Genomic DNA, 23,972 nt, shown 5'->3' on the forward strand with positions numbered 1-23,972 from the left:
GGGGTTCTCTTGACAAAGATACTGGAGTGGTTTGCCATTTCCTTCTTCAGCTCCTTTTCCAGATGAGGAAACTGAGGCAGACAGGATGAAGTGACTTGCCCAGGGTCACACAGCCAGGAAGTGTCTGAGGTCACATTTGAACTCCAGTCTTCCTGACTCCAGGCCCTGTACTCTATCCACTGAACCACCAAGCTGCGTCAAGGAGCTTATGTTCTTTTATTTTCATGGGAAAGAGTCTCCCTTGATAAGTGCGTGGCATTTCTCTCCATATTGCTTTGCATTCTGCTTGGCTGCTACAAACAGGGGCTATATTAATGGGTCTTTTCCAAAATGTTCCCCCCCCCCCAAGTCCCCTGGGATCTGCAGAAACAGGTGGCTTCTGCTTCGATGCCTCGATTTGGGGTTCACTGTCAACAAAAACCAGGCGTGTGGGCCAGGTCCTATGTGTGGGGCTCAAGAAGGAGCCCCCCCCCCATAGCACGCAGATCCGGACTGGCCCGAGTGATCAGCTGGATTGTCGCATCAGCCCTCCCCACTCCTCGCATCCAGCCAATTCACCTGCCAACTTCGCCCTCGCCTCACTCCACTGCTGGAGAGCCGGCGTCTGGCCTTCCCCACCCCCTCCCTGTTCTTTAGCCAATCCGCGGTAAAGTACCCCGAGAAGGGGTGGGGCCACAGACAGGGCACCGCCCCTCACCACCAGCTGACCAATAGGCGTAGGCGTAGGCGGAGCCCGCATCTAGGGTTCCGCCCCCCAGAGCCGGCAGATAATATAAGAGCGCGCGCGCCTGGCGGGAAGGCAAGATGGCCGAGGCGTCGTGCTGAGTGCGCTCCTGCTGCCGAGTCACCTCACCTCAGCCTCGCCTTACCGGCCTGAAGCCTCATATCCCCAGTCACTCTCCCACCCGCAGCGGTCGCCGAGGTCTGTCCGCCGAGCACCTCAGGGCGAAGATGCCGAACATCAAGATTTTCAGCGGCAGCTCCCACCAGGACCTGTCCCAGAAGATTACCGACCGTCTGGGCCTGGAACTGGGCAAGGTGGTGACTAAGAAATTCAGTAACCAGGAGACGTGGTGAGCGGCTGGGGCCGGGGCTGGAACTGGAGCTGGAGCAGGAACCGGGGTCGGGGCCGGGTCGTGGGTCAGGGCCGTTGGCCCGGGGCCGGCCGGTCTCACGCGCGCGCGCATGCGCTGGCGGTTGGGCTCTACCGGTCGGCGGTGGCGCTGGGACCGCGGCTGGAGCTCGGGGGCACGCCGTGATACGGGGGGGGGGGGGGCGCAGCGGGAGGGAATGGGGGCGCGGAGAGGGGCCAGATAGGGCGGTACTAGCAGTCGCCACCTCGTGGCTGGGACGGCCGCTCGCGACTCGGGAGGGAGGGCTAGCGGGCCAGTGAAAAAACGGACGGAGACTCGGACCCCCGCCCCCCTCCCCTCCACCTCGGGTCGGGGTAGTGCGGCCCGGTCCTACTCGGTCAAGGCCAAGGCTAGCCTTGGGCGAGGGCCTTTGGCTTGAAGCAGCCGCAGATAGGTGCCTACTGTGCAGTGTGTGGTCTAGTGGTTAGAGCTCTGAACTGGGGGACCCTGGGTTCAAATCCCGGCTCTGCCCCTCGGTAGTTGTGTGACCGTGGGCAAGTTACTTAACCTCTCTCGTGCCTCAGTCTCCTCGCCTCTAAGACCGGGATAGAGACTTGGCCTAAGATTTAGTGTATCCCTCTCCCTGTGCAGGTTGGCTTTAGAGAGTGGTTTGGGGAGTTTTCGTGGGGGCACTAAGAACCTTGCCCAGAGTCACACTGGGAAGCGCCGTGGTGCTATATAGAAAGAACACACCATGGTTTTGGAGTGGAAAGGACCTGAGTTCAAATTCCTGCCCCCACCCCCATGTGTGGGCCTCAGTTTCCTTAACTGTGAAATGTAGGAAGTGGGCTAGATGACCTCTGAGGTCTCTTCCAGCTCTAGTTCTAGGAGCCGGTAGATGTTAGAGGCCTGGTTTGATTCTAGATTTTCCAGACTCACTCCACACTGTTTATGGCTTCCTAGTCTGGAAAATGGGGCTACCAATAGCAGTTACCACTTCACAGGATCGTTGTGTAGACTAAATGAGATGCTACTTGGGAAATGCTTTGCAAACCTTAGAGTACCCTGTAGAAATGTCTATTAATTATTGTTAATGAGCCAGCAGTCCTGTCCTTTGCACACCTGTCTCTTGGAAGCAATCAGTCTGTAAACTTTTAATCACTGGGCTAGAGGCTGGGAATACAAGACAAAAATAAAACAGTGCCTGCTCTCAGGGAGCGACCATTGTATTGTAAGAGATGGAAAACAAGTTGGAATTGTAGGGTTATAGATTTTGAGTTGGAAGGGGACCTTGGACCATCTAGTTCAGGGATTCCTAATCTGAGGTCCATGGATAGATTTTAGGCAATCTGGGAACTTTAATGAGAAATCAGTGACATCTTTATTTTCATTTTAATTGTTTGAAAATATGATTCTCAGAAGGGGTCCACACCCACGGGAGGTGTCCAGGACCCACCAAAAAGGTTAAGAAGCCTTCTTCATTTTACAGATGAGAAGGGGCAGCTGTGTGGCTCAGTAAGTCGAGCACCGGCCCTAGAGTCAGGAGGACCTGAGTTCAAATCCAGCTTCAGATACTTGACACACCTGCTAGCTGTGTGACCTTGGGCAAGTCACTTAACCCCAATTGCCTTGCGTTTCCCCCCTCCAAAAATTTAAAAAAAAAAAAAGACATTTTACGGTTGAGGAAGCTGTGGCCCCAAGATGGGCGGTGACTCTGACTTGTCTAGGGTCACACTGGTGGGGATGTGGAGGAGCAGGATTTTCAGGCCAGGTGCTCTGGTTTTTCCAAATTGAGCATTTGCCTCCCAATTGGGTTCTCCTGGTGTGTATTCAGTGGACCTTGTCCGCAGCTGTGCTGGCAAGTAGTAGGAGCTTAATAAATGCTTTTTGACTTACTATCCTTGAGAAGAGAGGCAAACCAAGTTAGGGGCCATTGCTGAGGACTTTTCCTTGCATAGGAGAATATTTAGTTTATTGTGGTTATAGAAGGCTCAGCCTAAACTTCAGATTTCACTGCTTAGCTTTGTGGTGCAGTGGGAAGAGGGTTGGATTTGGGTGAAAGGACCTGAGTTCAAATCCCAATTCAGCCACTCCCTGTGCACTTGGGCAAGTCACCTAACCTTTCTGGGCCTCCTTTCCAAGGCGTGGAAATGTGTCTCCGTGACTAGTCCATCTCTGCCCTCAGAACTTTAAAAAAAGCTCCAGTGGGGTGCCTTGGCTCTTAACTTTAACTTTTCAGCTCTGCCTCAGCTTCCCCATCAGTAAAATATACCTAATAATGATGCCTACCTCCCAAGGTTGTTGAGAATCGAATGAGGTATTTATTCATAAAGTACCTAGCACAGTGCTTGATGCTGTGTAAGCTAAGAAGTATTTGAGGCTGGATTTGAACTCGGGGCTTTCTAACTCTGGGCTCTCATCTGCTGGGGCCCCTCTACTTCTAGCCCAACGACTCAGGTTTTTCACCTGAGAGCCTTCTTTTTTTTTTTTTTTAAATAACCTGGAGTTGGTTTTTAAAAAAAAAAAAAAAACCTGTTCACTGTATTTCAGTATAATTGGTTTCCTTGGTAATCGTATGTATTTTACTTTATGAATTCAAAACATTCTACACAGGGGTCCCTCGGCTTTGCCAGACACAAGTAAAAGGTCTTTGTGCTAAGCTAGGGATGTGAACTGTGGTCCCTGCATTTGGATAAGCCATGCTGGCAGCTCTCCTTCCTGCTGACCTGCCAGCCCAGAAAGCCCCAAAGCCACCCATCCTAAAAAATGATATCTTTGGTTTTTTATCACCTTGGTTTTTGTATATGTCCCTCTCCCTTTCTGTGAGCTAGCTCTTTAATAAAGACTAAAAAAGATGGGGGGGGGGGCGGTGGCAGCGTGGGCAGGCAGTTCTATAAAACTAACCTACAGTAGGTCAGCCTCAGCTGGCTATGCAGGCTGTATTCTGCATGGGTGGGGTGGGGTGGGAAAGGGAAAGGGGTATTTTCTCACTTCTTGAGTGTTGAGTCTTTGCCCAAATTTTAGGAAACATTGTCCTGGATTTTTTTTCCCTCCCCTAAATATATACACTAGACATTTTCTTTTCCTTTCCTTTTCCAAACTCTCCTTTCTCTCCTCTCCCTTTCTCCTTCCCTTCGTCTTCCCTCTCTTCCCCCAGACCTATGATTTCCTCTGTGCAGGAAGTGCCAGTAAGACTCTGTCAGTGTTCTGAGGAGTTGTCTGGGACACAGAGGGGTGAAGGGCTTTGACCTAGGTCACACAGCCTAGTCAGGAGACAGATGTTCTCTCTCTGTTGGCTGCTAACCATTTGCCCTTGGGAAAATCATCCCCCCTCCTGGGGGTCTCAGTTCTCTCACTGTAAAATGAGAGGTTTTGTTCTAACTGCACCCAGAAGTTCTGTCCAGCTCAAGATGGAGGCTTCTTTGCCTTTATCAGAGAAGTTCCTAACCTGAGGACCATCACCACATCTTGGCTGCTACTGGGGGTTTTTCAGTGGCCTTTCAAATAAAAACCTGTCCCCATAAAGCTGCCATGTGGAACAGGATAGGTTATATGATCTTTTTTGTCCCTGTCTCCCCCCCCCCAAAAAAGTTCTACTTTTCTTAGGCCCTAGAAAATTGGAATAAGTATACAGATAAATACTAGGTCACCATATTTGTGTGCACACATGCACACACACAGGATATATACATACATAGATGTGCACATGTATAGGTGTATGTGAATACACACGTACACATAGGTGCACGTACACATATATACTTGTGTGTATATATATATAGATATCTATATATATCTATATATATATAGATATATACACATGCATACATACATACACACACGTAGTACACGTCCCTTAGAGCATGATACTCCCCTGGTAATGGGAGTTCAACAGCCAGTTAGCAATTATGGGGCCTTTAAAAGGATTTGGAGTTTGGGGCTGATACCCGCCATGATTCATCTTTGACCCCCTAGGTATGCCACCATTCATTTTTCAGAAACTGCTTCCTTCTGGATGCAGGTTTACTATGTAGCTAATTGTGGCCGAAATGCCAACACAAACCTTGGGAAGAGAAGGGCATCGGTATTTCTATAGCCCTGCACTGTGCTATGCACTTTACAAATATCATCCTATTTTATCATCACAAAAATCCTTGTGAGCTAGGTGCTGTTATTATCCGCATTTTACAGTTGAAGAAACTAAGGCAAACAGGTGAAGTGACTTGTCCAGGGTTACACACTTGAGGTTGCCTTTGAATTCGGTCTTCCTGACTCCGGGCCTAGCATTGGATCCACTGGCCCATCAGCTGCTTCCAGTAGCCTCCCATGGTCCTATCAGTCACTCATCAGGCCCGCTTTATTTCGGGAGCACACACAGTCTGTTCTAGTGTCTATCAGTGAAGAGCACATTGGGTCCTTGTGAAGAACACCGTATCAGGAGCTTAATTAGACTGTTTATGGCACTTCCACTGTCTCTGGGCCAGAATTCTTTAGTCCTTGTGGTAGGCAGGGCTGAAGCCTTGGGTGGGTTTCCATTTATTGATCAAATGGAATATTTACATACCCACCAAAGGCAGAATGTATGGGACACAGGTTGAGCGTAGTTCACACACTTTTAGCTTTCTCTCTTCCACACTCAGCCTTTTGTGCTGGATTAGTAGAGGAGAGAGTGATTTCCTAGAAATTTCCCAACTAACTGTGGCCCAATTTAAGGAAATAGCTACAGATGGATTTGCATATGCCCACATCAACTGTAGACTACATTGTTTTAGGGAAATGTTCAAAGTCAGGTTTAATGTCTTATCTTTCAGGCTGTCCTGGAGGGGGGTGGGTCTCCTTTCTCAGCCCTGAACCATAATGCTTCAGCCTAAAAATGTCAGTGGGGCACACGATTCAAGGAAAGAACAGTTGACCGTAGCTCACCTACTGGAATATTATAGACGTAGATTTTTTTTTAGTCCCGTATGTGCATACCCCATGCTAGGTAGCTATGGGAGATTCTCTGGCTGTTACAAAAGTGCTTCTGGGCCCATGTCAGAGTCAGGATCTCATTGGTTGAAGGGAAGAAAATCTAGAGAAGTTTATCTACTTTTGGCCCATGGTGTTTTCTGGAGGCTGTGGATGGCTGGGGGGTGGTGGGTGCGAGTGGGTGTGTAATGATCCTGACTGTTCTAGGGTAATGAGGAAATCAAAGCCCATGCTAAAGGTAGTAACTAAAGATAAACCCAGTGAGAGGTATTTTAATTTTAAAGTTATATTGCCATTTTGATAAAAAGAAGGAATTATTCATGTTGCTGAATAATAGGGCCTGTCAAGCTTAATAGACTACCCCTACATCTTTCCTTCCTCCTCCCCCCAAAAAACCCCAAGTTAATGTAGTACCATTGAGGTGATTGGTTTTTACTATTAGCATCATTGTAAGCAAATTGTTTTTGCCAGAGGCAGATGTAAATGTTCTTGAGATGGGTGCACTTTGGTGAAGGACCCTCCTGGAGGGTTACCCCTGAAGGAGTTGAATGCTGCCACTCTGCTGTGGGAATTCACCTTTCCCAAGCAAAATGGCCTGGTTAGGCCCTCTTTTCCATGTGTTGAAATGGAAATGTAGCCTCTAAATCCCCCCCCACCCATCCTCTTTCTGTTGAATCACTGGGTAGTTAGCATAGGTTTTGCAACTTTGAGTAGGGTGCAGGGCATTTAGGCCTTTAAGAAACTTTGGAATTTTATCTAGCTCAGAGGTTCCCAACTGGGGGTGTACAAGAAGCTTGTCGAGAGGACTCTAGAAATATTCGGAAAGTAAGTATATTATCCTTTTGAAATATCATAGAAACTCCAAATGAAGTTGTGCGAAAATTTTGGGTGAACTCTTGGGGGAGAAAAATTCATCACTTTTGTTGTCTGTATATGCAAGCTAAATGCAAAAAATGTATTTCCTTTCCTTTTGAGTGTGAAGGTTTACTGAAAATTTGGAGACCAAACAGGGTCCGGAATGAACATGAGATCTAGTCCAACCCCTTAATTTAACGGATGAGGGAACTTGAGACCTACAGAAGGGAACTATTTTGCTTGGAGTCACCCAGACATTAAGCAGCAGAGTGGGGATTCAGACCTGGGTCTTGGGATTCCAGATGTTCTTTCCACTGTACCAGATGTGGAAACTGACACTGGTGACCGTAGACAAAACTGTGACCTGTGACATCTTTCAAAGGTACAGTGGCAGATCTGTGTGCACTGATTCCTTGAGGGCAGGAACTGTCTCCTTTTGTGGGAGGTCGATGTCTCTTGAGGTAGAAGTACAGCCTGGATCATGCATAGCTGATATTTGTTCAAACCACATTTATGTTAGATATTTCTACTTGAAACTTAAAGTAGGTGCCAACAACTGAATTTTAGTCATTCACCTGCCAGTGCTTGATCTAGCTAAGATACGGATAGATATAGATTGATCTGATCAGTCAGTCGATCTGATCGGTCCATCCGTGGTGATGAGTTGATGGAGGATCCTAAGCACAGTGCAGCATGCCTAAAATGCTTTGAAGTCCTCAGTGGAATATAGAAATAACTTTGATTTTCCCCTCCTTCCCTCCCCGCCAAAGCGTGGAAATTGGTGAGAGCGTCCGAGGAGAGGATGTGTACATCGTGCAGAGCGGTTGTGGTGAAATTAACGACAATCTGATGGAGCTTCTCATCATGATCAATGCCTGCAAGATCGCCTCCGCAAGCCGGGTCACTGCTGTTATCCCTTGCTTCCCTTATGCCCGGCAGGACAAGAAGGACAAAGTAGGAGCAGACTCCAATGTGGTATTTTCTTTTCTTTTTAAAACGTTACTCCGGAAATTTCGCTTTGCTAAATAAAGTGACCTTCCATTTTAGATTAGGGGGAAGTGGGGAGCAAGCTAGCCTACTTCTAACTTATCCTGGCTGTTTGACCTTTGAACCTTTTAATGCCCCAGGCCGCTTTCTGTAGGGATAGAAGAAGCTCCCAGGCTGGCAATGACCTATACTAATAGAATTAGAGGTCCAGGTGGCATACAGATCATTTAAATCTGAGTCATGTTGCTTTCATCAGGATGTAAACCACTGGCCAGGAAGTTTCAATTTAATCGGTTTTTCAAAATGATTCACAAATTTATGATTTCATACAAAATGATATAACCTTTAATATACATTCTCCATAGCTTAGCAATGAATATAGATTTCATCTTTAGAATGTTTATATTTTAAAGTACTGGTTATTTTTCATGCTAATTTCTCAGCTACGTTATAAACGCTTTGTTTTGTTTACCAAAATTAATTAAAGCAGACATTTAGTGAAGTCTTTGGAGGGAGATAAACCATATCTGCTCCTCAGAGGGTCTGGACCTGTAATTTCTTGGTGTAACTCCTGGTAAGGAGATTCCCTTTATCAGTCCAGATCACTGGCTATTGTACAAGTTATCAGCAAGCATTTATTAAGCACATACTGTGTGCTGGAGGCAGCTAGATAGTCCAGTGGATAGAACACTGGGCTTGGAATCAGGAAGACTCCTCTTCCTGAGTTGAAATCCTGGCCTCAGACACTTTCTAGCTCTGTGACTGACCCTGGACAAGTCCCTTCACCCTGTTTGCCTCAGTTTCCTCATCCGTCAAATGAACCGGAGAAGGAAATGGCAAACCACTCCAGTATCTCTGCCAAGAAAACCCTAAATGAGGTCACAAGGAATTGGACACAACTGAACAATATGTGCTAGAGGCAACTAGATGGCTCAATGGATAGAGTGCCAATCCTGGAGTCAGGAAGACCTTAGGTCAAATCTATTCTTAGACACGTACTAGCTGTGTGACCCTGGGCAAGTCACTTAACCTCTGTTTGCCTTACTCCACTGGAGAAGTAAATGGCGAACTACTTCAGTATCTTTGTCAAGAAAACCCCCATGGCTAATATGGTCCACGGCATTGCAAAGAGTCAGACTCAACCAATGACAACAATGTGCCAGACCCTGTACTAAACACTGGAGATACAAAAAAAGGGCACAAGACTATCCCTGCTCTCAAAGGAGCTCACAGTCTAATGAGAGAGACAGTATGCAAACAACTCCTTACAAACAAGCTGTATGCAGGATAAATCAGAGATAATCTCAGGAAGGCTGGAAATGGCTTCTTGCAGAATGTGAGCCTTGAGCTGAAACTTGAAGAAAGTCAGGGGAGCCAGGACGTAGAAGAGGGAGAGAGACAATTCTAGGCATAGAGGACAGCCAGCAAAGAGTTACAAGAATGGAGTGAGGAGTAGGGAGGAGGCACAGTGTCACTAGATTGTAGAGTATGGAGGGCATTAATATGGAAGGACATTGGAAAGGTAGTGAGGGGCCAGGTGTTATAAAGGGGTTTAAAAGCCAGTGGATTTTATATTTGGAACCACTGGAGTTGATTGGATGGGGGGTGGGGGTGGTGCATGACATAGTCAGACCTGTGCTTTAGGAAGTTCACTTTGATAACAGAGTTGGAGGATGGATTGAAGTGGGGAGAGACTTGAGTCAGAGAGACAAAACAGAAGGTTATGGCCAGGACTATTGAGAGTGGAATGTCTTGTTCGTGGAACCAGCCAGAAGGCCAGTTTCACCAGGTCCAAGAGTACTCGATAGGGACTAAGGTATAAGACTGAAAGGGAAGAGAGGATTAGGTTATGAGTGACTTTGAATGCTGAACAGAGGACTTTGTATTTGCTCGTGGAGGTCATAGGGACCACTAGAGTTTATCCTAGGAACTGAGCCAGGTCAGTATTCCATCTTTTCTCCCAGTGCCTGTGACACCCTGGAGGGGGGTGACATGATAACATTTGTGCTTTAGTAAGATCACTTTGGTTAAATGGAGGATGGATTAGAGTGGGGAGAAACCTGAGGCAGGCCAACCTATCACCAGGCTATTGGAATAGTCTGATTCTTCTCTTCTCTCTCCTTCCCCTTCCTCCCTTCCTGTGATGAGAGCCTTCACTACAGTGGTGGCAGTGTGAGAGATGTCACAAAGGTTAAGTTAACAGGTCTTGGCAATGGATTGGATGTAGGGAGTGAGAAGAGGAATCAAGTAGGACACCTAGGCTTCAGGCATGTCTGAGGGCCTGAGGGGACGGTTCAGTAAGAGGAATGAGAATGTTTAGGGGAAAAGCTAACAAGATCCATTTGGGACATGTTGAGTTTCAGGTGTCTATTGGACATCCAGTTGGAGATGTCTGAAAGGCAGTCGGAGATGTGAGACTAGAGGTCAGTAGAGAGGTAGATTGAGAATCATCAGTATAGAGATGGTCATTAAACCCATGGGAGCTGATGAGATCATCAAATGAAGTAGTCTAGAGGGAGAAGAGAAGAGGGTCCAGGACTGAACTCTCAGGGACATCTGTGGTTAGAGGGTGTGACCTGGAAGAGAATAATCCAGCAAAGGGGACAGAAGAGGAGGAATCAGATAGGTAGAAGGAGAAGCAGGAGCGAGTGGGGCCCTGAAAACCTAGGGAGAAGAAAGAATGGAGGAGAGAGTGATCCACAGTGCCAAAGGCTGCCGTGATCTCGAGGAGAATGAAGATTGAGAAAAGCCCACTGGATTTTTGGCAACCAAGAACTCATTGGTGACTTTGGAGGAAGCAGTTTCAGTGGTGATAAGTCAGAAGCCAGATTGTAAGATCTTAAAAAGTGAGGGAGGAGAGAAAGTGAAGGCACATCTTCTAGATGGCCTTGGCCTTTTGGGGGAGTTTAGCTACAGAGGGCTGAAGAGTTATTGGACAGAAGGATCTGATGGAAGGATCCAGTGAGGAATGTGATGCATACCATGGGGCCAGCTAGATTCAGTGGGTTGGGGTGAATTGTCCTTCTAATCTGGACAGCTCAGCCCCAGGCAGAGTTCCAAAACTGAGTAGATTGGGGTTAGGGGTGGAGAGAATGGTCCCTGGAGGCCCAGATGCTGAGTCTTTGATTGCTTGGGTCAGGAGATGTTAAGTGACCTAGCGAGGTCACCCCACCATTGATGTGTCACAGAAATGCCTTGAGCCTTCTGCCTAAGACTGGCTCCCTGGCCCCCAAGTCACACTGGCTCTCTTTGTTAGGAGCCTGGAGCCTGATGCTCTGGGGGTGGAGAGCTATATGGCTGGAAATAACTGGTATTTAAAAACAAAAGATGGCCTCCGTAAAACTTTCTTTAATATGTATATAGCCATGTTAGCAATTAAGGAAATGAAAATGGAGAAAAACTCAAGGTATCATCATGCATATATCAAACTAACAAAAGTAAACTAAAATTTTTCGTTGGCAAGGCTCTGGAAAAATGGGTACCTCAGTTGCTGTGTACATTGCTGGTGCCACTGTACGTTCATGAGTTGAGTCCTTTGAGAGAGCAGTGTATAATGAGCTATCAGACATTCTTACCCTTTGACCCAGAAATTCCACTTTGGGTAATGTACCCCAAGGAAATTAACCCAAAAGGAAAAACAAAATGATTTGTTTCAAGATGTTTGTAGCAGTTCTATTTTTATAAAAGCACAAAAAAGAAAAAAAATGGAAACAACCCAAATGTCTAACATCGTAGGAAAATAAGCAAATTATGCTCTATAAGTGTGATGTAACCACAAAGCATTGGACTGCATAGCGGTGTGGAAAACTTTTATATGGAAAAGATTAAGTGAAGACATGATCTAATGCATACATTGATCACTAAGTTTCAAGGGTTTATAATATAATTCATGGGGGGGGACGGGGAGGGGAGGGGCTGGGAGTTGGCTAGCCCTAATCCCTTTGCTGCCCTGCCCCATTCAAATTGGAGTTTCTCTGTAAACCTAGTAGATGGCTCTTGAGTGGTGCTTCAGCTTAAACTGCAGCTAACCTAGTAGTGGTACTCTCTGAACTTGGCTAGGCTGATCTTTGACCAGTAGGCCTCACTGGGTCCCTCCTGGAAGTGCTCCAGCTTGATAGGGCCTGCTAGATCTTAATTCTTGCACAGCATCTAAGGTGATGGGATATCAGGATCAGAGACCTCTTAGAGCAGGATAGTAGTGATCATGACTGTAGAAAAACAAGGAAGAGAATTTAGAAGTAATGTTTGCCAGCCTGTTTCTCCCATGCCTCATCCAGGCGGGTTCTTGAGGGTAATGCTAGCAAAGTAGACATTCTGGTAGATTCTAGGACCAGCCTGGCTAAATGCAGAAATGCTAAAAGTCTCATTGCCAGCAGACTGGCCCCCTGGTGGTGAATTTACCATAGCCATCTGGGAAATAAAGATACAAAATAGCACCTGTCTAGCCAACTTGGCCCCCTGTGCTTCTATAGTGATGGTGGCAGAAATGGGGCGAGAGGGTCCCAAGAGTCCCCGAGCTTTGTTAGACCATCAGCTGTGCTACTAGAGAAACAGTCATACCTATTTACATCTGTCCCATAAATGGAAAGAGGTGACAAAAAGAAGTCAAAGGTAAGTGGAGGGCAGGTTCATAGGCATTCAGTGGAGAGGCAAATAAAGGAGTTGAGGGACTTTGCTTTCATGGGAAGCTTAAGGATCGTTAAAAGAGCTTTGTAATATTCCAAAGTCAAATCAAGTCCATTCCCCTCCTCCTGTTCAACCCTGGACCCAATTCTAGGTCCAGGTCTACACATTGATAGACAAGCTTTATAGGTTTTTCATCGAAATGCATGTCATGATCTGGATGATAGATCTTCGTCATCCACTTGGTCTTTCCTGCATGGATGGTGAGGCTGAACTTTTGACTGCTTACAGAGACTGAAGTATCCCAGAGCTTGTTTTGCGACTGGCATGAATGTCATCTGCAAACAGGAACATGTGAAAGACCACAGAGAATCCTTTCTCTTCCACTTGGACTCCATCCTCCTGGGCGTCTCCATCGCAGTGGTCCTTGAATAGGGTTATTTCTGTCATATCTTTCAAGGAATCTTGAATGATTTTGATATATGGATGGGAGAAGCCTTTTTGGAAAAAGAGGCTTTAGGGTGACATTTTGCTATACCAAATTTAAAAAAATTATAGTCTATAAACAATAAGTACCACAGGATCTTAAGTCCTCTACATCTTTGAGTCAGTTGCAAAATGGTAAAGATACAGTGCATTGTTGAATATTGCTTATGAAAGTCTGCTTTTTCCCTACTGATTCTCACTAAGGATTCCCTCAGTTTGTACAATTGATGGTTGTCAGAGATTTTATATAGGTAGGTGGGAAGAGAAGGCATCGAGCTCCTTGGTTGTTTTCTCAGTGGTCTTTTTGTTTTGTTTTGTTTTGCCTATTAAGAAGTTCGAGTTTTTTTAACTTGATTATCTTTCCATCCTTCACATGCCTTGCTTATCAATCCCTCAACAACCTCAACTGTACGTCTTCTAGAAAGGGTATATGCTTGACCCAATTTGGCTGCTTTTCCTGTCTTTGTTCTTTCTCTTCAGTGCTATTTCTCTCTTCTCTTTAAGCACATTGGAAATTCTGGTATTAGGGTCCCTTGTGTGGTGGTTTCACTGCCCTTGATGGGGAAAACAGTTTGTTATAGTAATCTTTATATATAGATCTTTTCCATTTTTCTTCTGGGGTTTTTTTGGGGGGTCCTTCCATTTTCATCCTTAAATGTGGGGTTTTGGGGGGGTGTCCTTCCACTTTCATCCTTATATGCCCTTGAGATAACTTAGTTGGATTTCTTGCCAAGCCTTCTTTTCACTGCAACACGTTACAAATGAGTAATTACACAGGATCAGAATAAAGGATGTCATCTGAAAAGTGATGGGCTGGTCACATACCAATAGATAGCCTGCCTGCTCCATTGGTATTCACACAATATCAAGAGAATGCAGAGAAGGCTTTCTGGAAAGCTCCACAGGATGGGCCAGCACAAAGCACGTGAGTTTTGGTCTGCATCTTGGTATTGAAGGGAGCATCCACATGATGAGCTCTCGCAGAGGCATTGGACTAAGAAGTTTTCATTTGATCCTTTTTTCTGTAAACCTCATAATTATATCCGGTATCTCTTAAACTTCAGTGTATTGTAGTTGGGGACTTTTGGGGGGTGGGGGTGGATGGGGCTGCTTTTATTTTGCAAATAGCAATGTTGGTTGAAAAGTTTAAGACCAAATGATCTTTAAAAAAAAAAATAAGTGTAGGCTGATAGCCACGCATCAGACTTGCCTCTTTTAGCTTTGATAAACAGGCCACAAGAAAGGAAAACTGCTTTACTAAAATAGGCAGTAGGCCCACTTTGCCAGATTCCTAACTTTGAACTATTTGTCAGTGACCCTTACTCTCTCCCATTTAGAGCCGAGCCCCAATCTCAGCCAAGCTTGTGGCAAATATGCTGTCTGTAGCAGGAGCAGATCATATAATCACCATGGACCTTCATGCCTCTCAGATTCAGGTATAAAAGAAAAACCATGGGAGTTGCTGTTGGGGGCGGGGATTTGGTGTTCATGAATACTCTGGGGAAGAAGCAAGCATAGGATACTTCTGAGGACCAGGAGACCAAATGTCTTGGAACTAAATGAAAAGGGCACTGTGATTGTGTTCCCAGGAACTTGGTTTGAATCTTGGCCTCAGTACTCACTAGGAGAATACCATTGCTACGCATGTGCCTCTGTCTCTCCCAATGGAAGCTTGGGGTAATATCAGTGGTGGGATTCAAATAAATTGACAACCAGTTCTTCACAGAACTGAATTGAGGTGCTGCTGACGTGGCAGGCGCTAACAGCCGGTTTGGAACTCAACCTAAAATTAGATACTGGTTCTACTGAACTGGCATGAACCGGCTGAATCCCACCACTGGGTAATAGCTCTCTGTATGGAAGCTTGGGGTAATATGCTGCCTGCCTCACAGGGTTGTTTTGGAGAAGGTGCTTCGGGAGCAGAATCTCTTATTTAACAAATGCTAGAAACCTGGTTGGGGGTGGGGGCAGGGGGAGCCAAGAGATTAATAGAGTTCTTTTCCGCAGGGGTTTTTTGATATCCCAGTGGACAATTTATATGCTGAGCCAGCTGTCCTGAAGTGGATAAGGGAGAACATTGCCGACTGGAAGACCTGCTGTATTGTATCCCCTGATGCTGGTGGAGCTAAAAGGTAGGATTAGTTAATATTGTGCCCACTCTGTGGTCATCTCTGAACTGACTGTGGCTGGGGTAATCCACATGATGTCTTGTGAGTATTTAAGATGGCTCAGCTCATCTTTTGTCATGGAATCCTAGAGCTAGAGAGGACTTTAAAGGTCATTGAGTCCACTCCCTGACTTGCCCAGGGTCACACAGGTAGTCAGTGTCTGAGGTCAGATCACAGCTCCAGACCCAGTGCTTGCTTTCTCTATCGTCTGTGTCACCAATCCTCTCTCTCCCTAAATTGTTACTGAGTGTCTTTTCCTTAGAGATGGCACTGCATATGCAGCATATGACTTTATTGTTTTTATTTAATAGTATTTTTTCCAATTACTTGTAAAGACAATTTTCAACATTTATTTTTTTCCTAAAGATTGTGTTTTCCAAAATTTTCTCCTTCCTCTCCAAGATGGCAAGCAACCTGATATACAGTCATGTAAAACATTTCCACGTTAGTCATGTTGTGAAAGAAGAAATAAAACAAAAAAAAATCAAAGTGAAAATAGTGTATAGCATGTGACCATTATTCAGAGATGTTCCCCTTCACTGGCCTTTTGCTATTTGGGAAGCCAAGAATTCCTTCAGGTAGGGATCCCAGCAAGAAGGGAGCTGTGTAGGGGCAGCTAGGTGTCGCAGTAAGTAGAGCACTGGCCCTGGAGTCAGGAGGACCTGAGTTCAAATCCAGCCTCAGACACTTGACACACTAGCTGTATGACCTTGGGCAAGTCACTTAACCCCAATTTGCCCTTGCCTTCCCCCCTCAACCAAAACAAAAAAAAGGGGAGCTGTGTAGCTACCAGCCATGGCCAGATAGTAGAGTGAGTAGACGGAGCACTAGGCCTGGAGTCAGGAAGACTAGAGTTCAAATCCAGCCTCAGACACTTGACACACTAGCTGTATGACCTTGGGCAAGTCACTTAACCCCAATTTGCCCTTGCCTTCCCCCCTCAACCAAAACAAAAAAAGGGGAGCTGTGTAGCTACCAGCCATGGCCAGATAGTAGAGTGAGTAGACGGAGCACTAGGCCTGGAGTCAGGAAGACTAGAGTTCAAATCCAGCCTCAGACATTTATTTATTAGTTTTATGATTCTGGGCAAGTCACTTAACCTCTGCCTCAGTTTCTTTGATTGAAAAATGGGGACTATAGTAACACCTATCTCCCTAGGTGGTCATGAGTATTAAGCAAGATATTTGTAAAGTGTTTAGCACAGTCCCTGGCACATAGTGCCTAGTAAATGTTTGTTCCCTCCCTAACTCGGGGCTGCACATATGACTTTCTTAGGAATTGGCTAGGGATTTGATTTTCAGATCAACAGCTGTTAAAATTGCCTATGACATGGTTATACTGTGTGTCAGTGGCATGGGCAGGTTTGTTTCCCCCAACCTTTTGCCAATTTGCAGAACATTTTTGATTCTTAGGATTAAGTACTGCGCAGGGAAGAAATCATGTTTTGTTATTGTTTTAAAGCCAAGAACCTTAGGAACGTTTGAATAGAATTTACCAGAGACTGAAAGCTGCGCAGATTAAGAGTACTTGATTTCCTCCCTGGATTACTCATTAATAATGCACTCTGAAGTGTTACTTAGGTTCTTAATGGAGAAATAGAAACAGGCACTACAAAACCCAGGTGTTTACAAAATTAATTCAGGATTCCTTCAAAGCCATTCATATTTCCAACACTTGGTTTCTCTTCAACCTCTCCATTAAAGTAAACATGAAGAGAACTCAGCTAAGTTCACTTCAGCACCTCTCCCCCTTCCCCCCCCCCCCCATTTGCTCCTGTCCTGTCTGTTTACCAATGTCGTTCTTCCCTCAGTGTTTTAGATCCGCCGTGAAAGAGATTTGAGCTGTGAAGAAGAGATTGAGAGGGAAAGGGCCTCAGAGGCTATTGAGTCCAACCCTTTCATTTTACAGAGGAAGAAACCAGCCCAGGGAGGAAAAGGGACTTTCCCACAGTCACACCATCAGAAGCACTATTTGAACTAGTAAAATATGTGATATGCTTTGAAATAGCACTCTGAATCTCTGTCTCTATCAGTTTTGCCACAGGCTGCCAGCATTTTATAGGCAGGTCCCAATTAGTGCAAATCCCATGAAGTGTGGTGACACATTATTCAGATTCACAAGGCATGTTTCCATTGGCTTAGAAGCAATTAGCCTTTTTTATATAATTATAACTTCTGAGAGTAGGAATTTGCATACATGGGGATTCCTTATTTGCAGTGTGGAGAGGGAAATCAATCAAGTTCAAGCTTTGTTGATCTTTGCTGAGATTTGGCTTTGCTGACAGTGACTGTAGCTGCTCACCGTTTCTTTCTCTTGGTGGGGTCTCTTTCTCCAAATGAACCTGAATGACTGCTTTGAATGAAATTCATTCATTCCACAAGTATTTCTTAAGCACTTACAGTGCATTTATGGGAGGCATGCACTAAAACCCCAAAACCCCCAACCAGTCTGCCCATGTGGAGCTAAGCTCCTGCTCCTGGGAGCTGCAGTATTCACACAGATAGTGGACTGGGAGCCCCTGCAGGGAGGGCCCCTGAGCTGAGTCTTGAAGGAAGCCAAGGATTCGGAAGAAGAATACGTCCTAAGTGTCAAAGACAGCCCCAACAAAGGCGTGGACAGGTCAGGGAACAGCAGCTAGACCAGTTTGCTTGGAATGGAGAGTTTGTGAAGGGGAATAATGTGGAATAAGCCCAGAAGGCAGGGTAGGTTGGAGCCTGCCTATGCTGGGCTTTAAATGCCCCACTGAGGCCTGTCTGTGTGGATCTCTTTATGCTTGACTGGTCACTGCATGTCTGAGCTTTGAGGCACTCAGCTAAAGGTTTGCTCAAAGCCCGTGCGTGGTTGGAATGATCTCAAGCAAGTGTGGTTAACAGAATCCTGTGTGTTCAGGAGGCTAACTCTCACAACAGTAGCAATAGAAAGCAGCATGTGACTTGGTTAGAGCAAGATGTAATAGAGAGGTAGTGTATAGTTCACTGGAATCGGCAATGAGTTTCTAGGCCTGAGTTCAGATCTCAGTTCTGCAACGAGCAGTGGCCTGGGAGACCTTGGATAAGTTACTTCTCCCTGGGCCTCAGTGTCCCCATTTGTAAAATAAGAGGCTTAGACTAGATGCCTTCCAAGGACCTTTCTGGCTCTAGGTCTAGGATCCTGTGAACCATTTGTAGACTAGCTAGCTTCTCTGTTCATACACATCTTATCTTGGAGCAACCATCTTACTTAGGCATGCATGCCATGGTGGGGGGAACCTTAGAGAAAAGCACTGAGCTAGCCAGGCAGCCTCAATGCACATATTTATGCTTGCCTGTGTGTAGCATCTTCATATAAGGAAAAATAGCTCAGTAGAATGATTGTTAATGAATGCTCTTCTGGCTAGCAAACTGCTCTGTATCAGTAATGTGCTCTCTGTGCATCATCCAACTTTTGCACTACCTACCTACCTCACAGGGCTGCAAAGTGCATTTGTTCTCGCTATTTTACAAATGAGAAAACTTGAGTCTTAGGGGAAATGATTTGCCTCCTCACTACAAGGCCCTCCCTCATTCCTCACATGCTGCTGGGCTGCTGCTGAATTTACCCCTGAATACAGACAGTATGTTAGCTCAGATGGCATTGCCAACCACTTAATGGTGCTGTCCCATTCGCATGTGAAAATGACACCATTGACTCTACGCAAGCATGAGCAACATGTGACTTAGAGGAAAGTGAGCTGGGTGTTGGAATCTATGAAGTCCTGGATTCACATCTTGCCTCTGGACATTAGTTGTGTAACTATGGACCAATCACTTCCCTTCCCTGAACCTCAACTTCCTCATCTATAAAATGGGAATAATACCTGTAGTACTTATCTCCCTGGGCTCTTGTGGAGCTCAAATGAGAAAATGTATTATGTAGTTCTGTATAAGCCTTAACTTAGGCTACACATGGTGTCCAAAAAATCTTATTCTTGGTGTTGATAACGTCTTTAATGGGTCAGTGGAATTAGCCAGATTGCCCACTTCCCTTTCTCTTCTGAAATCATTAGTTTTTCTTTATGAACAGTGATTCAAAATGGAAAGCTCTGTTTCATTTGGAGAAAAGTGGGGTATATTCCCTGACAACATACCAATAAAGAAAGCCTATACCTTGAAGCTAATGTTTAATTGATGTCACTTCCTAATTGTCTTAAAAATGAAGTCAACATCCAGGTACATAGTATAGCTTTCCCTGAGAAATATGACTGAGAATAGCTGGGATGTCATGAACATTAGAGTAGGCTCAGTATTGTCTACCATCAGTTTAGGCCTTAAGGGATGGTTATAGTTATTCATTCTGTTCATAGGCTTTTAAAAAATCTTTTCTGATGCCTTTAGTTTTTACATCATAAGTCATTGCCAGACATATACTCCTTTCCTACCTCATCTACCCTGTTCCCTTGTAACACAAAAAGTTAAGCAAGACCAACTGACTGTAATAGTGTATGCAACATCCCACACCCTTAGCTTTCCACTTCAGTGGCTTCTCCAGGGCCAAGAATGGTCATCACAATTAAGAATGTTCAAAATCAAAACAACTCTTAGGTACCACATCTCACCTGTCAGATTGGCTGACATGACAAAATAGGAAAATCATAAATGCTGGAGAGTATGTGGGAAAATTGGAACACTAGTGCATTGTTGGTGGAGTTGTAAACTGATTCAAACTTTCTAGAGAGCAATTTGGAACTTTGCCCAAAGGGCTATAAAAATACGCATACCCTTTGACCCGGAAATACCACTTCTAGGGCTGTATCCCAAAGAGATCGTACAAGTGGGGAAAGGACCCATATGTTCAAAAATATTTATAGCAGCTCTTTTTGTGGTGGCAAGGAATTGGAAATCAAGGGGATGCCCATCAATTGGGGAATGACTAAACAAGTTGTGGTATATGAATGGAATACTATTGTGCTATAAGAAATGAGGAACAGACAGACTTCATAATAACCTGGAAAGACTTACGTGATCTGATGCTGAGTTTAGGGGAGCAGAACCAGAACGTTATGCATGATTACAGACACATGGTATGTCTGATGACTGACTTGGACAGACTTGGCTCTAGGTTCTAAGGCAACTCCAAAGGACTCACGATGGAAAAAGCTATGCATATCCAGAGAAAGAATTAAGGAGTCTGAATGCAGCGTGAGGCAAACTATTTGCCCTCTTTGTTTGTTTTTGTTTCTGTTTTGTTCTTTCTTGTGGTTCATTCCATTGGTTCTAGTTTTCCAGAATCGTTGGATCAGTTCTCAGTTCTACCCATGGTATGTTGCCACAGCCCCTCCAGCTTTGAGTATTTCCACCTTTTGCTATCTTTGTTAATTTGCTGAATTGGAGGTGAAACCTCAAAGTTGTTTTTACTTTGCGTTTATGTTTCTTTTTGAAAACTATCCTTTGACAACTTATCTATTGGGCAATGGCTCTTAGTCTTATATCTGTTCACAGTTTTTTTTGTTGTTGTTGTCACCTTAATTGGAACAATCTGTGCACTTGGGATGATGGTTGTATTTAAAATTGGGAGATCCATTTGGGTGATAGAACCTAAACCCTCCCCTCTCTACCTCCCACCCCGCAATTCATAGATTCAACCTTCCACTGTCTCCCAGAACTGGTGAGTGCTCCCCACCCCCCATCTCTACTTGATTCCTCACTGAACTGTTAATAGTCTGTAAACTGCCTTACTCCCATCTTCTTGCAGAGTGACTTCAATTGCAGACCGACTGAATGTTGACTTTGCTCTGATTCACAAAGAGCGGAAGAAGGCCAATGAAGTTGATCGAATGGTGCTAGTGGGAGATGTCAAGGACCGAGTAGCCATTCTAGTGGATGACATGGCTGATACTTGTGGTACTATCTGTCATGCAGCAGATAAGTGAGTAGATGGTGTGGGGAAGGAGCGCTGTTTTGGGAGGGAGTGACTGGGTGTAATCTATTGGTTGAAATGATCTGTTTAAAAACCCACATGTTCTCCTGCCCTGAAAGTGACTACCTTAAGGGAATAAATGCCATCTTTCAAGGTCCCGGGCCCAAAGCACTTAGTGATCTATTGAACACAAACAGTTGCTTCAAACAGCTTTGTGGTTTATAGTAGGAAGGGGAATTTAACCTGGCAGAATTCTATCTAGGACATCAAGCACAGCAATCTGATGTCTATTATTGATTACGATAGTAGAGTATAGTCACGTGCTCTGTCAGGATCACTGTTCATTTCAAGAGCTTCTATTCATGGCTCTTAGTGGTAAAGTAGTTTTTTGTTTTGTCCCTTGTTAACCTGACAAACGAATTTCCTCCATGCCTTTCCTTCTGCCCACCCTTCACCTCCTCTTGTAATTAGGTCCATTTGGTTACTGTCTCCATATCTTTTTCTAGACTTCTGTCAGCTGGAGCCACCAAGATTTATGCTATCCTTACTCATGGCATTTTTTCTGGTCCAGCTATTCCTCGAATTAACAATGCCTGCTTTGAGGCAGTTGTTGTCACAAACACAATACCTCAGGAAGACAAGATGAAACATTGCCCCAAAATACAGGTAAGATGGGGTTTTGTCACAGATCTCAAGGGGCTGTTTGCCCACCACACAGAGTAGGTCAGGCTCTGAGCAGGCCTGCCTTTTCAAGGAAGGCCTTAGAACAAACCAGTGTTGCCACAGCCAATTTTCGTTTAAGTGGATGCTGTCCTTGCCTGGGGTTGATCTATCCTTTCCTCTCTTCCTCCCTTCAGGTGATTGACATCTCTATGATCCTCGCCGAGGCCATCCGGAGGACTCACAATGGCGAGTCCGTCTCATACCTGTTCAGTCACGTTCCTTTATAATCGTTGCTGCTTTTCATGTTGGAGGCTTTTCTTTGCTAAGCCAGTCATTATTTGGTATATTACAAAAGTTCAGTAGAAGTCCCTGCTTGTTCATCCTGCTCTCCACATTTTTTGCTCACATCCATTTTCCTGGGGCTCCACTTTCTTTTGTTAGTCTTAAGTGAGCCTTTCAGCTTTCACTCTTAACTCTGGAGAGCAGGCTGATGCATCCACCAGGGTGAGGGCCGGGAGGGGGGAGGGAGGCAGGGGAAGGGGATGGGGCAGATGCAACACTATGCATGCAAACTTCAGCAGTTCTGGTTGGTTGGTTTGTTTAAAAATAAAAATCTGCAAAGCCTAAATAAAAATTGAACTCTGCTAGTGTCAGGCCATAGCAAGAGCCCCAGACTACCCCAGCCATGGCATTCCTGGCTACCAAGTCAGCATTTCTTAAGCACCTGCTATGTGTCAGGCTCTTTGGGAATAAAGAGAAGATAAAAGACAGGCCCTGCCCTCAAGGAGCTCATGACTTGAACAGCACTGAGATAGAAGCTAGGAGAAGGCCAAGGGGTAACCATGTGGGAAAGGATGATGTGAATGCACTATAAAGTTATGGAGTTGTTGAGAGGTTCCATGAGTGAGAAGTAAAAACAAAGAGCACTGGCAGGGAGGGGAGTTATCTTGTAGTTGGCATTCCTTGGAATCAGGGCCACTTTTGTCCTTGTGGCTTTTACCTTTGGCCAGACCTTTTGCTTCCAAACCACCAACATTTACAGACTGAGGTTTCTCCCCGAGTGAGAAAATACCAGTCTTGGTTATGTTCAGAACCATTTCTACCTTTCCACAGAAATTCCTCATTCAAACCTTTGAGGCTCTAATTGTGAGCAGGGCGTGTTTTTAATCCCCCCTTTAGAGTAGTTGACCCTGTTCATTAGTATATTTTGATGTTTCTTCACCTCCCTTCCTGTCCCCAAATCTAAATGAATTAAAGGAGAGAAAATTTAGGTCTCAAGTGGAATATGCTTTTTCCTCTGTAGTTAGATATTCCTCTTTCTCCATGAGTGGTACCACCATGACATGGGCTATGGAGGGAGGAAAAGTGTCACCAAAAATGTCATCACTCCCTGAGCTCATGGGCAGCTTTGATTCCAAGGTCGAGTGTCCAACTGGCAATAGGTATTAACTCTGATAACGTGGGAAGAAGGGTCTTGGAGGCTGCAGCCATTTGTGCCTTGGTCTGCTCAGAGACTGAATGGGCTTTTCTCAGGAGATAACATTGAAAGGATTATGACTGATGGAGGGTGGATGGCAGGGTTCATTGGCCCTTGTGAACTTTTAGGCCTTGGAACCTTCATTGAATTCTAAGAACTTCATTTGCATTTTCTCGGGTCTTCTTGGGTGCTGGTAAACAGATGTTCCTATTAAAGGGGAGATTTATAGAAAGCACTGTAGAACGAGCTAGTCTGCAGTGAGTGCCGATGCTGGCATTTATCTCTAGCAGAAGGTTTGAGCAGATTCCTTGCTGCTCCAGCTGTAGTTTCCTGGTGCTTTGCTGCCGAGTTGTTAGCCAGCATTGAACCAAAGTGACTAATGTTGGCATTCCTATTCAACCATAAGACTTCAGTGAAAGAATTAAACTTACTTTGAAAGCAGTTTGGGTTTATTATTTTTGTGTATGTGTGTTGTTCAGTCGTTCGGTCGTGTCTAACTCTTCATGACCCCTTGGACCATAGCATGCCAATACTGCTCATGGGGTTTTCTTGGCAGGGATGCTGGGGTGGTTTGCCATTCCTTTCTCCAGTGTCTGCTTGTGTGTACATATGTTCCATTAGTCCCTGGCCCTGAATTCCCAAAAGCTCTGCCAGGGGAGAGGAAAATCTGTCAAGTCCTCCTAAGCCCAAAAGGTCAGGAGCAAGACCAGGCCTTGAGAATGCTGAGATCTGTCGCCTAAAGACCAGTCAAGTTAGCCAAGCTGACCAAAGGGACAGCTCACTTTGCTTCTCCTAAGG

At 45.2% G+C, this 23,972-nt stretch overlaps 1 protein-coding gene across 3 annotated transcripts; it reads left to right on the plus strand.

The window, feature by feature from the left end:
- Positions 1–793: 793 nt before the first annotated feature.
- PRPS1 (phosphoribosyl pyrophosphate synthetase 1) lies at positions 794–23,615 on the plus strand. Of its 3 annotated transcripts, none has more exons than XM_036740466.1 (7): positions 794–1,073; positions 7,667–7,871; positions 14,330–14,428; positions 15,000–15,124; positions 20,870–21,043; positions 21,541–21,700; positions 21,892–23,615. In XM_036740466.1, exons 1-7 carry the CDS (start codon positions 952–954, stop codon positions 21,982–21,984), a joined length of 978 nt encoding a protein of 325 aa, XP_036596361.1. In that variant the 5' UTR covers positions 794–951; the 3' UTR covers positions 21,985–23,615. The 3 variants fall into 3 exon arrangements, with proteins under 3 accessions (XP_036596361.1, XP_036596363.1, XP_036596362.1); XM_036740468.1 differs by having other exon boundaries at positions 7,667–7,850; XM_036740467.1 differs by having other exon boundaries at positions 815–1,073; positions 7,667–7,868.
- The last annotated feature ends 357 nt before the right edge of the window (positions 23,616–23,972 follow it).

This window comes from Trichosurus vulpecula (assembly GCF_011100635.1).
Source record: "Trichosurus vulpecula isolate mTriVul1 chromosome X unlocalized genomic scaffold, mTriVul1.pri SUPER_X_unloc_1, whole genome shotgun sequence".
Taxonomy (NCBI): Eukaryota; Metazoa; Chordata; class Mammalia; order Diprotodontia; family Phalangeridae; genus Trichosurus; species Trichosurus vulpecula.

Excerpts from the sequence above, each read along its gene's own strand:
- PRPS1 (XM_036740466.1), top strand. The coding sequence starts at position 952 with ATGCCGAACATCAAGATTTTCAGCGGCAGCTCCCACCAGGACCTGTCC. Across the intron at positions 21,044-21,540 it reads ATCTGTCATGCAGCAGATAA|ACTTCTGTCAGCTGGAGCCA; the intron begins GTGAGTAGATGG and ends ATCTTTTTCTAG. Across the intron at positions 21,701-21,891 it reads AACATTGCCCCAAAATACAG|GTGATTGACATCTCTATGAT; the intron begins GTAAGATGGGGT and ends TCCTCCCTTCAG.